Source organism: Rattus norvegicus, chromosome 2 (assembly GCF_036323735.1).
Source record: "Rattus norvegicus strain BN/NHsdMcwi chromosome 2, GRCr8, whole genome shotgun sequence".
In the NCBI taxonomy this organism is placed as follows: Eukaryota; Metazoa; Chordata; class Mammalia; order Rodentia; family Muridae; genus Rattus; species Rattus norvegicus.
In genome coordinates, this window is record NC_086020.1 from 78,194,397 (window position 1) to 78,205,395 (window position 10,999).

Genomic DNA, 10,999 nt, shown 5'->3' on the forward strand with positions numbered 1-10,999 from the left:
TCTTCCCAGCAAATGATACAATTTGTAGACATTTATAGGAAAACAATAGCTTAAGTATTCAAGCTTTAGGAATAATTAATTATTATTTATTATGAAAGGCATGAAGGGGGAAATTAATCATATTTTACTGAAAATGTGAATAAATTAACAGATAATGTCCACTTGAAGTCTATTAAAAAAATCCTTAACATGACCTTCAGTGGGAGGCTCATTCCAATGTTAGGGTATTACTTACTACTAAAATACATGTCTTCTCCCTCCCCTTTGCCTGTATGAGGGTGCTCCCCTACCCACCCACACTCTCCTGCCCCACTGCTCCAGCATTCCCCTAAGCTGGGGCATCAAGTCTTCCTGGGACCAAGGGCTTCCCCGCCCGTTGCTGTCAGGCAAGGCCACCCACTGCTATATATGTATCTGGAGGCAGGGATCCCTCCAGGTACACTCCTTGGTTGGTGGTCTAGACTCTGGGAGCACTGGGTGGTCAGGCCAGCCTATGTTGCTCTTTCATTGGGGTTGCAATCCCCCTCTGCTCCTCTAGACGTTCCGCCCGCTCTCCAACCAGGTTCCCTGAACTCTGTCTGATGGTTGTAGCCGGAGGGTCCCAGACACCAGGGAAACTTAGGGTTCCTAGGACCCAACAGGGATGACTTTAGCTGAAATGCACAGGGAAGGGGGAGATAGATCCTGTAGAGACCTCCTCCAGCAGATAGGCATGGCCCTGGTCAAGGGATGGGGACATCCACCCATCTCAAAGTTTTTTAACCCAGAAATGTTCCTGTCCAAAAAAAGAAAGAATGGAGACTGAAGGAAGGGCCAATCAGGGACTGCCCCTCCTGGGGATCCATCATGTCTGCAGACACCAAATCCAACACTGTTGCTATGCTTGCTGACAGGAATCTAGTGTGGTGGTTTCTGAGGAAGTCCAGCCAGCAGCTGACCAATGCAGATGCGGATCCTTGGAGCCAAGCAATGAGTTCTTGAGGAACCATGTCCCAGAGCCCCAGCCCTAGCCTCCTCCTGCCACCTCCCCACCCCCGTGTTGGAATCAGATAACTAATTGTGTAGCCAGTTGTTTCTCTCAGTATCTAAGCTTTTTGAGTTTGTTATCTGGCTGGTTAGCTCTCTGAGTAACTCAGAGCATAAGGCGGCCAACAGTAATCTTCAGTGAGTATTTGCTGAAGCTCTGACTGTTCGGTGGTTGGACACTGTGGTTGGTGTTATTGTAGCTGATGTTCAATTACATTTTTTCCCTCTGTTTAGCTGGGAAGTTATCAATTCCAAGCCAGATGAAAGACCCAGACTGAGCCACTGCATTGCAGAATCATGGATGAATTTCAGCATATTTCTTCAAGAAATGTCTCTTTTCAAACAGCAGAGCCCTGGCAAGGCAAGTTTTTAAATACTCAGTGTAACTTTGGGAACAAATGAGGTGACCAGTTTTAGCTGGTAAAGACTCTCTAATTTGAACATACTAGGCTCGGACGTGGTCACATTTGAAACTCTTTTTCTATTTATCTATTATAGAGATTTCTTTAGTTCAGTACTTAGAAGGGATTGAGATTGGGTATGCCATATTTAAAACCGAAAGGAAATGGGTGTTATTAGGAACTATGGTCTGGTTCTGAAATCAATGGCAGTTGAGATAAATGCAGTCCTTTTAGAGGTTCAGAGGCAACTGAGTCTCACTTATAATCTAAAAATGGAGTCGAGACTGGTTTGGTTCATTGTGAGGAAACTCACTGAGTGTGGTGCTCACAGTGATCCCAACACTTGTGTAGGTGGAAGGACCATGAATTCTAATGAGCTTGGCTACACAGCAAGACCCCCATCCCGGAATAGCAACACAGAGAGAGGATGAGGAAACCAAACAAGCTTTGGCAGACACATTCGCTGTGGCTAGGTGAATGGAATAAGAGTGGGTCTTTGTTTGTCTTGTTTTGTGATTAAGATAAAAACTCCCTCAGGAAGAGACTCGAGTAATGAGAGGGACTGCATGGAGAAATGCACACTAGAAGACTGTGGTCAGGGCTTTACTTGGTTGAGGGGCAGTGCTGTCAACAGACATTGATGGTTCTAGCACTGTTTTTGTCCACCAGCTGTAAAGTAGAGCTAGAAATACCAGCATCAGGATCCCCTCCGTGTGCCATGTGTAGGCAGCCTCATAACGTCAGCAGTATTACGTAACAGAACAGCACCTGGGAACATCTTGTCCATATTGAACTGGCAGTGCTATATCTTTAACCACAGTCAGTTTTTAACTGATACACATGTGAGGCACGGCAGACTTTAGTGCTTGTTTGACCAACATGACATGCTCATAAATAGTGTTGGAAGATTCTCAATGTGCAACGTCTGCTGTGTATTATGTTAATGTGCCTTAGACCTTTAAACTAATATCCATTAGTTAAAGGTTATGATGCTACAAAATATAGGTTACAAATCCCCTTGCACAGCTGACTTCTGGGTGTGGATGACTACATCTGTGTTGGCTTGTTTCTTCCTTCAACTTCTGAGACATTTCTTCATTTCTAGAATTCCAAATTCTTTCAAGGCTCTAGTTTTGTTCCACACATTCATCTGAACTCTTTCTATTAACCACATGGAATGAAATACCAGTTACCCTAAAGTTTAGAGGCCTTGTTCTTTCTCTTAATGAGGTTTAGGACAGAGAGTGTATCTCTCCCTATTTTTGAAAGCCCCTTAGTAAATTTGCTTGACAGTTTAATTCACTACTTCCATTTAAAAGTAATGCATAAACAATTAGACACCTTATGAGCAGAGTGTAGAAAACAAGTGGAGGAGGAAAACAGAATTCACTGCAGAAGTTTCATTTCACTTGGCTTAGTTTTGGGCTAACCCAGATGTGGGTGGATACAGTTAGGGAGGATTATGATGTTTACAGATTTATGCAGAGGTTTGTCAGCAGTACAAACTACATCAGATTCATGTAGGCGCTACTATAACATGCGTGGATCTGTCTATGGATTTCAGGGTTTTATGGTAGTAGTTTGAAGTTGCAGATTTGCTTCTCAGGGTGAGTAAAGTTGTTCTTGGGGATGTGTTACTATATGAGTCTCTTGCACTTGGCAGTAGTGCGTCAACAGGCCTGAGTAAGGAATTCGTCATTCCAGAATTAGCTCCTCTGCCTGCAAACTGATTATCCTCAAGTGTTCAATGCCTCCTCGGTGTTCCTAAGTATAAAAAGTGCTGTTGAAGAAACACATGGCATACGTAATACAACACACACATCACTCATGTGCCCTACTGTGTCTTGCTGTTGTGGATAACTGTCCCATGCTATTTCTGTTACTTCTAGTTTTGCCTCCTGGTCTGCAGTGTGTGCACATTTTTTACAATCTTGGGAAGTTACATTCCTGGGGTCATTCTCAGCTACCTACTGTGTAAGTATAGTAAAAACGCTTGACTACTTTGTGTAGCACGTACGGCTTCCTTAGTGCTTCTCAGATCTTCTGTTTAGTTTGGAAGGGTAAAGGTAAGCTCTCAACTATTAAACAAGTCTCCTAAGCATGACTGTTTTCCTGTCCCCTAGAGATAGCTATACGTAAAGATCTAGAAACACAGATGCAAGATGCAGGGTCATAAAAAGAATGTTAAATTATACACTGAATATTTAGGTCCCACTCTGTACAAATATACCTGCACTTTTGCCTTTGTGCATGTTTTATGGGACCAAAGGTAAAATCACAACGAGATACCAATGTATGCTGCCAGAAAGGCCTAAATTAAGAACATCACATCAAATACAGATAGAACACTGATACAGAGCAGCCCAAATTCTTGCTTATTGGGGGTAGGTTGGTAGAATGGTGCAATCAGAAAACCGGACGGCTGTGTCTACTGTATAGTTGGGCATCTCACAGTGAGATATTTATCCAAGAGAAACAGATGGGAACATCTCTGCAGATAGTTATACACAAGTGTTCATAGCAGGTTTGGTGTTAGTAGCACAAAGGGATACAATTCATATGGGCTTTACAGAGACATGATAAACTGTGCTCTTATCCATATAGTGGATTATTACCCAGCACTAATGATTGATACATGCAACACTATGGATAAATTTCAAAGTAATTAGGCTGAATGGAAAAAGCCAGAGCATGCACTATATAGTTCTATTTATGTACAACCCTAGAACAGTAGAAAAGTAGGTCAGTGGTTGCCAGGGATGAGTTGGGTGGGGTCAGGGAGAGGCAGAAAGGAAGGATTAATAAGGACATGAGGCAACTTGCTTGTAGTAAATTGTTTATCGTCTTGATCCAAGTATTCTTGGTTGATTACATGTCACAACTTATCAAATTGTAACTTGGTACGTAGCTTGTTATATGTGAATTATAACTCTAAAAAGATGTTCACATTATATATTCTGCTTTTCCTAAAATACATGAAGATTTAGCTGTTAGCTTTCAGCGGGGCAGTATCTCTGCTAACCCCACATTCCCTTTCCTACGCTGGCTTTTGAGTTTCACGTGTCCTCCACTGGGCTGTAAAGATGACTAAGGGAGGACACTGCCCAGCAACAACCAAAGAATCAACACTGAAAGCAGGTACAGCCAGTGTGGCTGTCTTCCCTTCTGGATCCCTAAGGCACAGCACATCTGGCAAATGGTTGAAGCTCTACCTGGTCTTCCAAATAGAACTTACAGTGGTTACTGGATCCCCATTTTGTAGGAAATAAGTGATTAAAGTGCTGGCAAAGGAGAGATAGCAGCAAGGCATTCTCCATCTTGTTTTTGCTGAGCTCAACTACATGCCTAGCTACAGCAACCCCACCAAACACCATCCCAGGGTCACTGACAAGCTAGTAAGAGGTGTGTGTTCTCACAGTAAATGGCAGTAGTAAACAAAAGTAAGATTTTAGCAGAGGACAGTGGTTATAAGTGTGTGTGTGTGTGTGTGTGTGTGTGTGTGTGTGTGTGTGTATGTTAAAGTATGTTTTTGCCACAGAATAAGAATGAAAATTAAGAGCTGCTACTTTCCCCATGATTGAACCATTATCTTGTAAAATACTAAAATGTAAGCATCCAGAATGAATGTCTTACCTGTATTATTTTCTTCTTTGTTTTCCAGTACTGTTTGCTTTTTTGTGTCCACTGTTTAAATGTAATGATATTGGACAAAAAATATACAGCAAAGTCAAGTCCATTCTATTAAAACTAGATTTTGGAATTGGAGAATATATTAACCAGAAGAAACGTGAGAGATCTGGTAAGTCTGGTTTGAATATTAGCTCTGTGTGTGCAAAATGGGACTTACTCAGTTGGTTCTGTAAAAGCTACCTGTGTAATCTGTGTGGTCTTTTCTAGTCAGGCCTATCTTCTTGTCTCAAATGTACAGCTAAGTAGGTTGACTTTTAAAGTCTACATTGTGCCTGTTTCTGAATGGGACATGGATATAATCACCCCACCCTGGCAAGGGACAATAGACATTTGGATTAGAAAGATTTGGAGTCAGAGATCTGCTGGCTATGGCACAGCAGTTGCAGTATTGAACTCACACCCATAGAGGTACAAGAAACACAAGACTGTGCCTGTCAACATCTCATCCTGGATGGGGTCAGGGCTCTTGAGCTCCCACTCCTCCCTGAAGTACACTGACAGTGAACAGGGGCTGCTGGGAGGGGTGCCACTTTCTCCAGTAGAGTGGCACTGACACATTGCCCAAGCTTCAGTAAAGTTGCCCCACCCATGTTCATCCAGCCAACCCCATTTAAACTCAGGGGCACACAATGAAGACAAGAGTAGGAGAGGTGATGGGAAGAAGGGCATCAGCAGGAGGATAGGGGACAAAGGGAGATGAAGGACAAAAGTTCATCGTACACATACATGAGATGGTCAAAGGATGGAAATGTAAATGAGTCACAAAATACACAGATTGTCAGGGGCTGGAGAAAGGGCATCAACACGTCTATATCTTGTTATGCATGATGCACTTTATTTTATTTGGGTTGGGTTATTGAAAATTTCAGAGGTAACGACTATTGTGGGAGCCATGTAAGAGGAGACTGAAGTAACAGGGGAAAGAAAAGGGGAGTTCTAGGACAATTAAGGAAACTAACATGTGTAAGGAATTATATATAAAATACATATATATAACTTTAGTTTCTCAGACTATAGGATGCATGAGAATGACCAGGAGTGTACAGCCTAGTACAGACTGTGACTCCAGAGGCCAAGGGTAGCGCCAGAGTCCACCTTGTCACAGAGTTCCCAGGGCTGCTGCTCCTGGTGGGTCATGCTGTGAGAACACAGATGTTGACCATTTCCCCTGGAAAGCAAACATTTGTAAATCTCTGTAGCTTCTTCAGTGCAAAAATTACAGGGAATCATTGGAATGCATAGCTGGATGTGAGGAGAATATATCAAGGTAAATGCACTATGTATAACCTTTGGAGGAGACTAAATGCCACCTCCACCCCTTTTGTTCCTCAACAGAAGCAGATAAAGAAAAAAGCCACAAGGATGACAGTGAAATAGACTTTTCGGCTCTTTGTCCTAAGGTATAGTTGGTCAATTTGTTTCTGTGTGGTTTGGCCATTTATTTACATAAAATAGATCGATTGTCCTAATTGACTAATTTATAACGAAGTTTGTCTTCTATTATTTTATGACATGACTGAATAATCTCGAAGGAAATGATCATTGATTTTTTTTTAATTTTAAAATTTAGGGGGGTATTACAGATTTTTAAAAAGATTTCTTCAGTATGAAATGTGCCACTGATATTTCTGTTGATACAGATTAGCCTCACAGTTGCTGCCAAAGAGTTATCCGTGTCAGACACAGATGTGTCAGAAGTCTCTTGGACTGATAATGGGACCTTCAACCTTTCAGAGGGGTACACTCCACAGACAGACACTTCTGATGGTAAGCTCATGCTTCTGGGGTTCTCTTACTTTTATTGGTACTGAATACAAGAAGGACTACTTAACTTCTATCAACCACCGAGTGATTCATAAAATGTGGACCATTTGCACAGAGGACATAACTTAGATTTAATAGTGAATGAAGTACTGGTACTTGGTATAGCATGCCTGAACCTTGCTAAGTAAAAAGCTAGACGCAGAGGCCACCTATTTTATAATTCTAGTTAAATGGAACGCCCAGAATAACCGAGTCCATATAGAGGAAAATTACATCACTGGTTCTCATTCCTTCCTAGTAGGGAGGAATGCTGAGTGATCATTAATTGGTCCAACTTCCTTTTTGGAATGATTGAAATGTTATGGAATATGGCACCTGATGCCAAACCTGATAACCTGAGTTTGGTCCTTGGGATCTCCATGGTAAAAGGAATTACTCCTGCGAGTTGTGCTGTGACCTTCACATGTGCACTGTGGCACCCCACTCCCCTGCCACCACCCCAGGCACAAGTAATTAAAATGTAATTTTAAAAGTGCAAATGAAAATCAATCTGCCTTGTACTCTCATATTGCTTACAAATGTCTCTAATGCTGGTGTAACATTGGAGGTACCAGAATGCATAGTCCGTTTAATTGAAGTGTGTATTCTTCCCTTCTACCTTTACATGGGTTGCAGGAATTCAACTCAGGCTGCCGGCTTCCTCTTTACCCACTGGCCCACCTCACTGGCCCCTTACATAACCATGTATATCTTCTTTGGCATAAGATCATTACCATCCTAAGGGCAGGAATTAGTGTGATGAACACTGTATCAGTTACTTTACCCATCATTGTGACAAACACCTGATAAAAACGACCTGGAAAAGCCTTGATTTCGGCTCACCTGTTGGGGGTAAAGCCCATCAGGGTGGAAAAGCACTGTGGTGAAGGCTGCTCTAGCCGCAGTAGAAGAACATGAGGCAGATGCTCATGTCACATCTGCAGACATAGAAACGCCTGCTGGTGATCAGCTTGCTTTCCCATTTTCTCATCATTTTATTCAGTCACCCATGTGCTGACCACATTCAGGGTGGATATTCCCTCCTCAGTCAAACCGCTCTGGAAACCTCCTCTGACATGCCTCAAGGATTGTCTCCTATGTGATTTTAAGTCTAATCGAATTGACAATGAAGGATATCAGAAATACCACAAGCTTTAGTTAAACCTCATAGTTCATACAAGGCAAGGTTGAATATCCTTATCTATACTGTTTTATGCTTAATAGGAAAGCTAAAAGCACGATGAAAAATGTTGTTGTAAAATTCTAGAAAATGAAACAGTCTTTTACCCACTCTAGGTCCAGCACCCCGGTGCCCCAAGATATCTGCTAGATATCTTGCCAGAAATACACATCCCAACTCCGCATCGGCCCAGTGTCTCTAGCCGCTGTACACTTTCTTACACTTAAATCACTACTTGAAAGACCACACAAGAGAATAACCTTTGATCCAATTGATAAGATATAATTGCCCACCTAAACATACAAAGCCCATCCCTGAAGAACATTCATGACAACCTGTAAAGGTACATCATGGAATCTTAACGTCGACTTCCATATTGCCCCACCGCGGATCTGCCTTCCCTTCTCTTGTCCTTTCCATCCCAGTCTCCTCCCCTTCCCTCAAACTTTTCTTCCACCCATCCTTCTTTCTCGTCCAATGACAGGCCTCATTCTATCGTGTACCTGCCTCACCTGTGACATTCTCCCATATGAAAATACATATTGTATTTGTCTACTTATGGAGAGAGATACTGTCATAGATCCAGTAGGGGTCTAATCTGTGGGAACAGTGATTCTAGTAGAGCACTGGCTGTAGCTGCTCTGAGGGTTCAGGTCAAAGCCGCTGCAGACAGCTCTTACTTCAGATGTGTCCTGGCACTTACTCACCAACCTCTGTTACACACTTTATAGATCTTGACCGGCCCAGTGAGGAAGTGTTCTCTCGAGATCTTTCAGATTTTCCATCTCTGGAAAATGGCGCGGGAACAAATGATGAAGATGAGTTAAGCCTTGGCTTACCCACAGAGCTCAAGACAAAGAAGCAACAGTTGAACAGTGCTCACAGACCAAGCAAAGACAGGCAGTCAGCAGCTGGCCTCTCACTTCCTCTCAAGAGCGACCAAGCCCTTCACTTGATGAGCAACCTGGCTGGGGATGTCATCACAGCTGCCATGACAGCTGCCATCAAAGACCAGCTAGAAGGGGCCCGGCAGGCCCTCGCTCAGGCGGCGCCCACTCCAGGGGACGACACAGACACTGAGGAGGGGGATGATTTTGAACTACTTGACCAGGCAGAGCTAGATCAAATTGAGAGTGAGCTGGGACTAACACAAGACCAAGGGGCAGAAGCCCAGCAAAGTAAGAAGTCCTCAGGCTTCCTTTCAAACCTGCTTGGAGGCCATTAGCCGGGAATCAGCTTGCCGCAAAGCACAGATAAACCACCCAAACATTTCAAACAAGCAGGGGGAAAAATGGAAAAAAAATTGAATTGTAAGCTTTAATTACTTTAGATTTTTTGTTTTCTTTTCCCTTCTATAGTGAGTTGGATATGTATCAGCTGATAATGATAGACTGACATTTCTGGTAGTTATTTTTATGTAATAAGCATGGAAATGAACTTTATAGTTACATATATACATACTGTGGTGTCATAAGTGCTTAGGGGCTGTTTGTAAAGAGAAACAAAAAAACCACATCAAACCCCATCAAACTGAGGTCTTTCTATAAGTAATCTTTTTCTTTATAATTTTCAAGCATGCAGAGATCGACAGCTGTGAACACACATGGCATCGGCCCCCTAATTACTCCTCTTGGAAGTGGTTTATCAAATTCTGATAGATTTCAATGTAAAAAAGGAGAAATATCAAAATGTTTGTAGTTGAAGGGCTATGGAAATGCTATCAAAATTAATTTTCTAGGAAAAACTTTAAAAATAAGTACTATCTATAGGCTGAAATATTTCCATGTTATTTCTACAGTTGTAGACAGAGGCTTACTTGTCAGGTGGCATGCTCCACTGACTGCCACATCTAGTCTTGAAAAGAGGTGGTACTGACCCACAGAAAGCAGCCAGTTCTGTGTCTCTTCATGATGCTCTTGTAATGTTTGCAATGGTAAGTGCACACTATTTTGCACACTCAGATGTAAGCAAAACCTGACGTTTCTGTAATGTGTTCCAGTCTCCTAGGATTGTGAATCTAGTTATAGGTATGTCCATGAGTGATGTGCTCATTGGTGATCATCAACACCCCCCCTTTTTTTTTCAGTTTACAAATGCAGAACAGAGGAACTTGCTTGAACTTTAAAGTTTATTTCTCTGCCGCTGCACTCTCAATATGCAATCCGTTTCTTACTGGGAAGCTAGTGTATGCTTTTTCCTTTAAACTGTTTTTTTTTGATCACTTTTACATAATCAAATTTGACTTACAGTGGAAACCAAGATAGTTGTTTTTGTGAAACAATCTTTTAGAAGGACTGAGGGACCATGTCAGCAAATATCTTAGATCTTCAGTTATAGCTGGCATTTCTACACAGACACACAAGATCCTTACAAAGGAAGGGTAATCTAAGACTGTAGAAGTCTGTGTTTCAGTTTCATCTCTTTTATTTCTAAAGACTAATTACAGGTAACTTGACCTTTTAATGCACCATCTCCTATTTATTTATTTTTTTCTCTCTGAGGTATTAAAAATATCAAGACTGAATTTTGCCAAATGTAAGAGGGAGGAAAGTCCCTGAAGACTCTGACTACTTGCTTATTTTTGATTGACCTTCTATGCTTATGTCATTAGTGCCTCACAACTGTGTTTGACGTCCTTTATTGATACAGAGTGAGCCTGTGCCTTCATTTTCTTGCCCATTTTGGTACTGATGTAAATTTGTGTTAGAAAATCTTGGAACTCTGTGAGTCTGGGAAGAATATATCTGAATCCTATTCAATACATTTGCTGGATGTGAAGAAAAATACAGCCACATATTTATAAAACAGTTGTTACCAGTATTCTTTTTATGTGTATGTTTCTTCATTTAGAAAATATTCTTAGTCATGACATTTTAAAAAACCAACAAAAATGGTCACC

General features: G+C 41.7%; 1 protein-coding gene across 5 annotated transcripts in view; it reads left to right on the top strand.

Moving 5' to 3' along the window:
* Nucleotides 1–10,920, top strand: part of Retreg1 (reticulophagy regulator 1) — a 159,882-nt gene extending 148,962 nt beyond the window's left edge. For 4 of the 5 annotated variants that reach the window (XM_063282446.1, XM_039103026.2, XM_039103027.2 and 1 more), the window contains 6 exons: nt 1,261–1,387; nt 3,317–3,401; nt 5,089–5,226; nt 6,453–6,517; nt 6,758–6,884; nt 8,832–10,920. In XM_063282446.1, coding sequence (XP_063138516.1) covers nt 1,261–1,387; nt 3,317–3,401; nt 5,089–5,226; nt 6,453–6,517; nt 6,758–6,884; nt 8,832–9,325 — 1,036 coding nt within the window. In that variant the 3' untranslated portion in view covers nt 9,326–10,920. The remainder of the gene's footprint in view (nt 1–1,260; nt 1,388–3,316; nt 3,402–5,088; nt 5,227–6,452; nt 6,518–6,757; nt 6,885–8,831) is intronic. The other variant, NM_001034912.1, reaches the window with a different exon arrangement.
* Nucleotides 10,921–10,999: the final 79 nt, after the last annotated feature.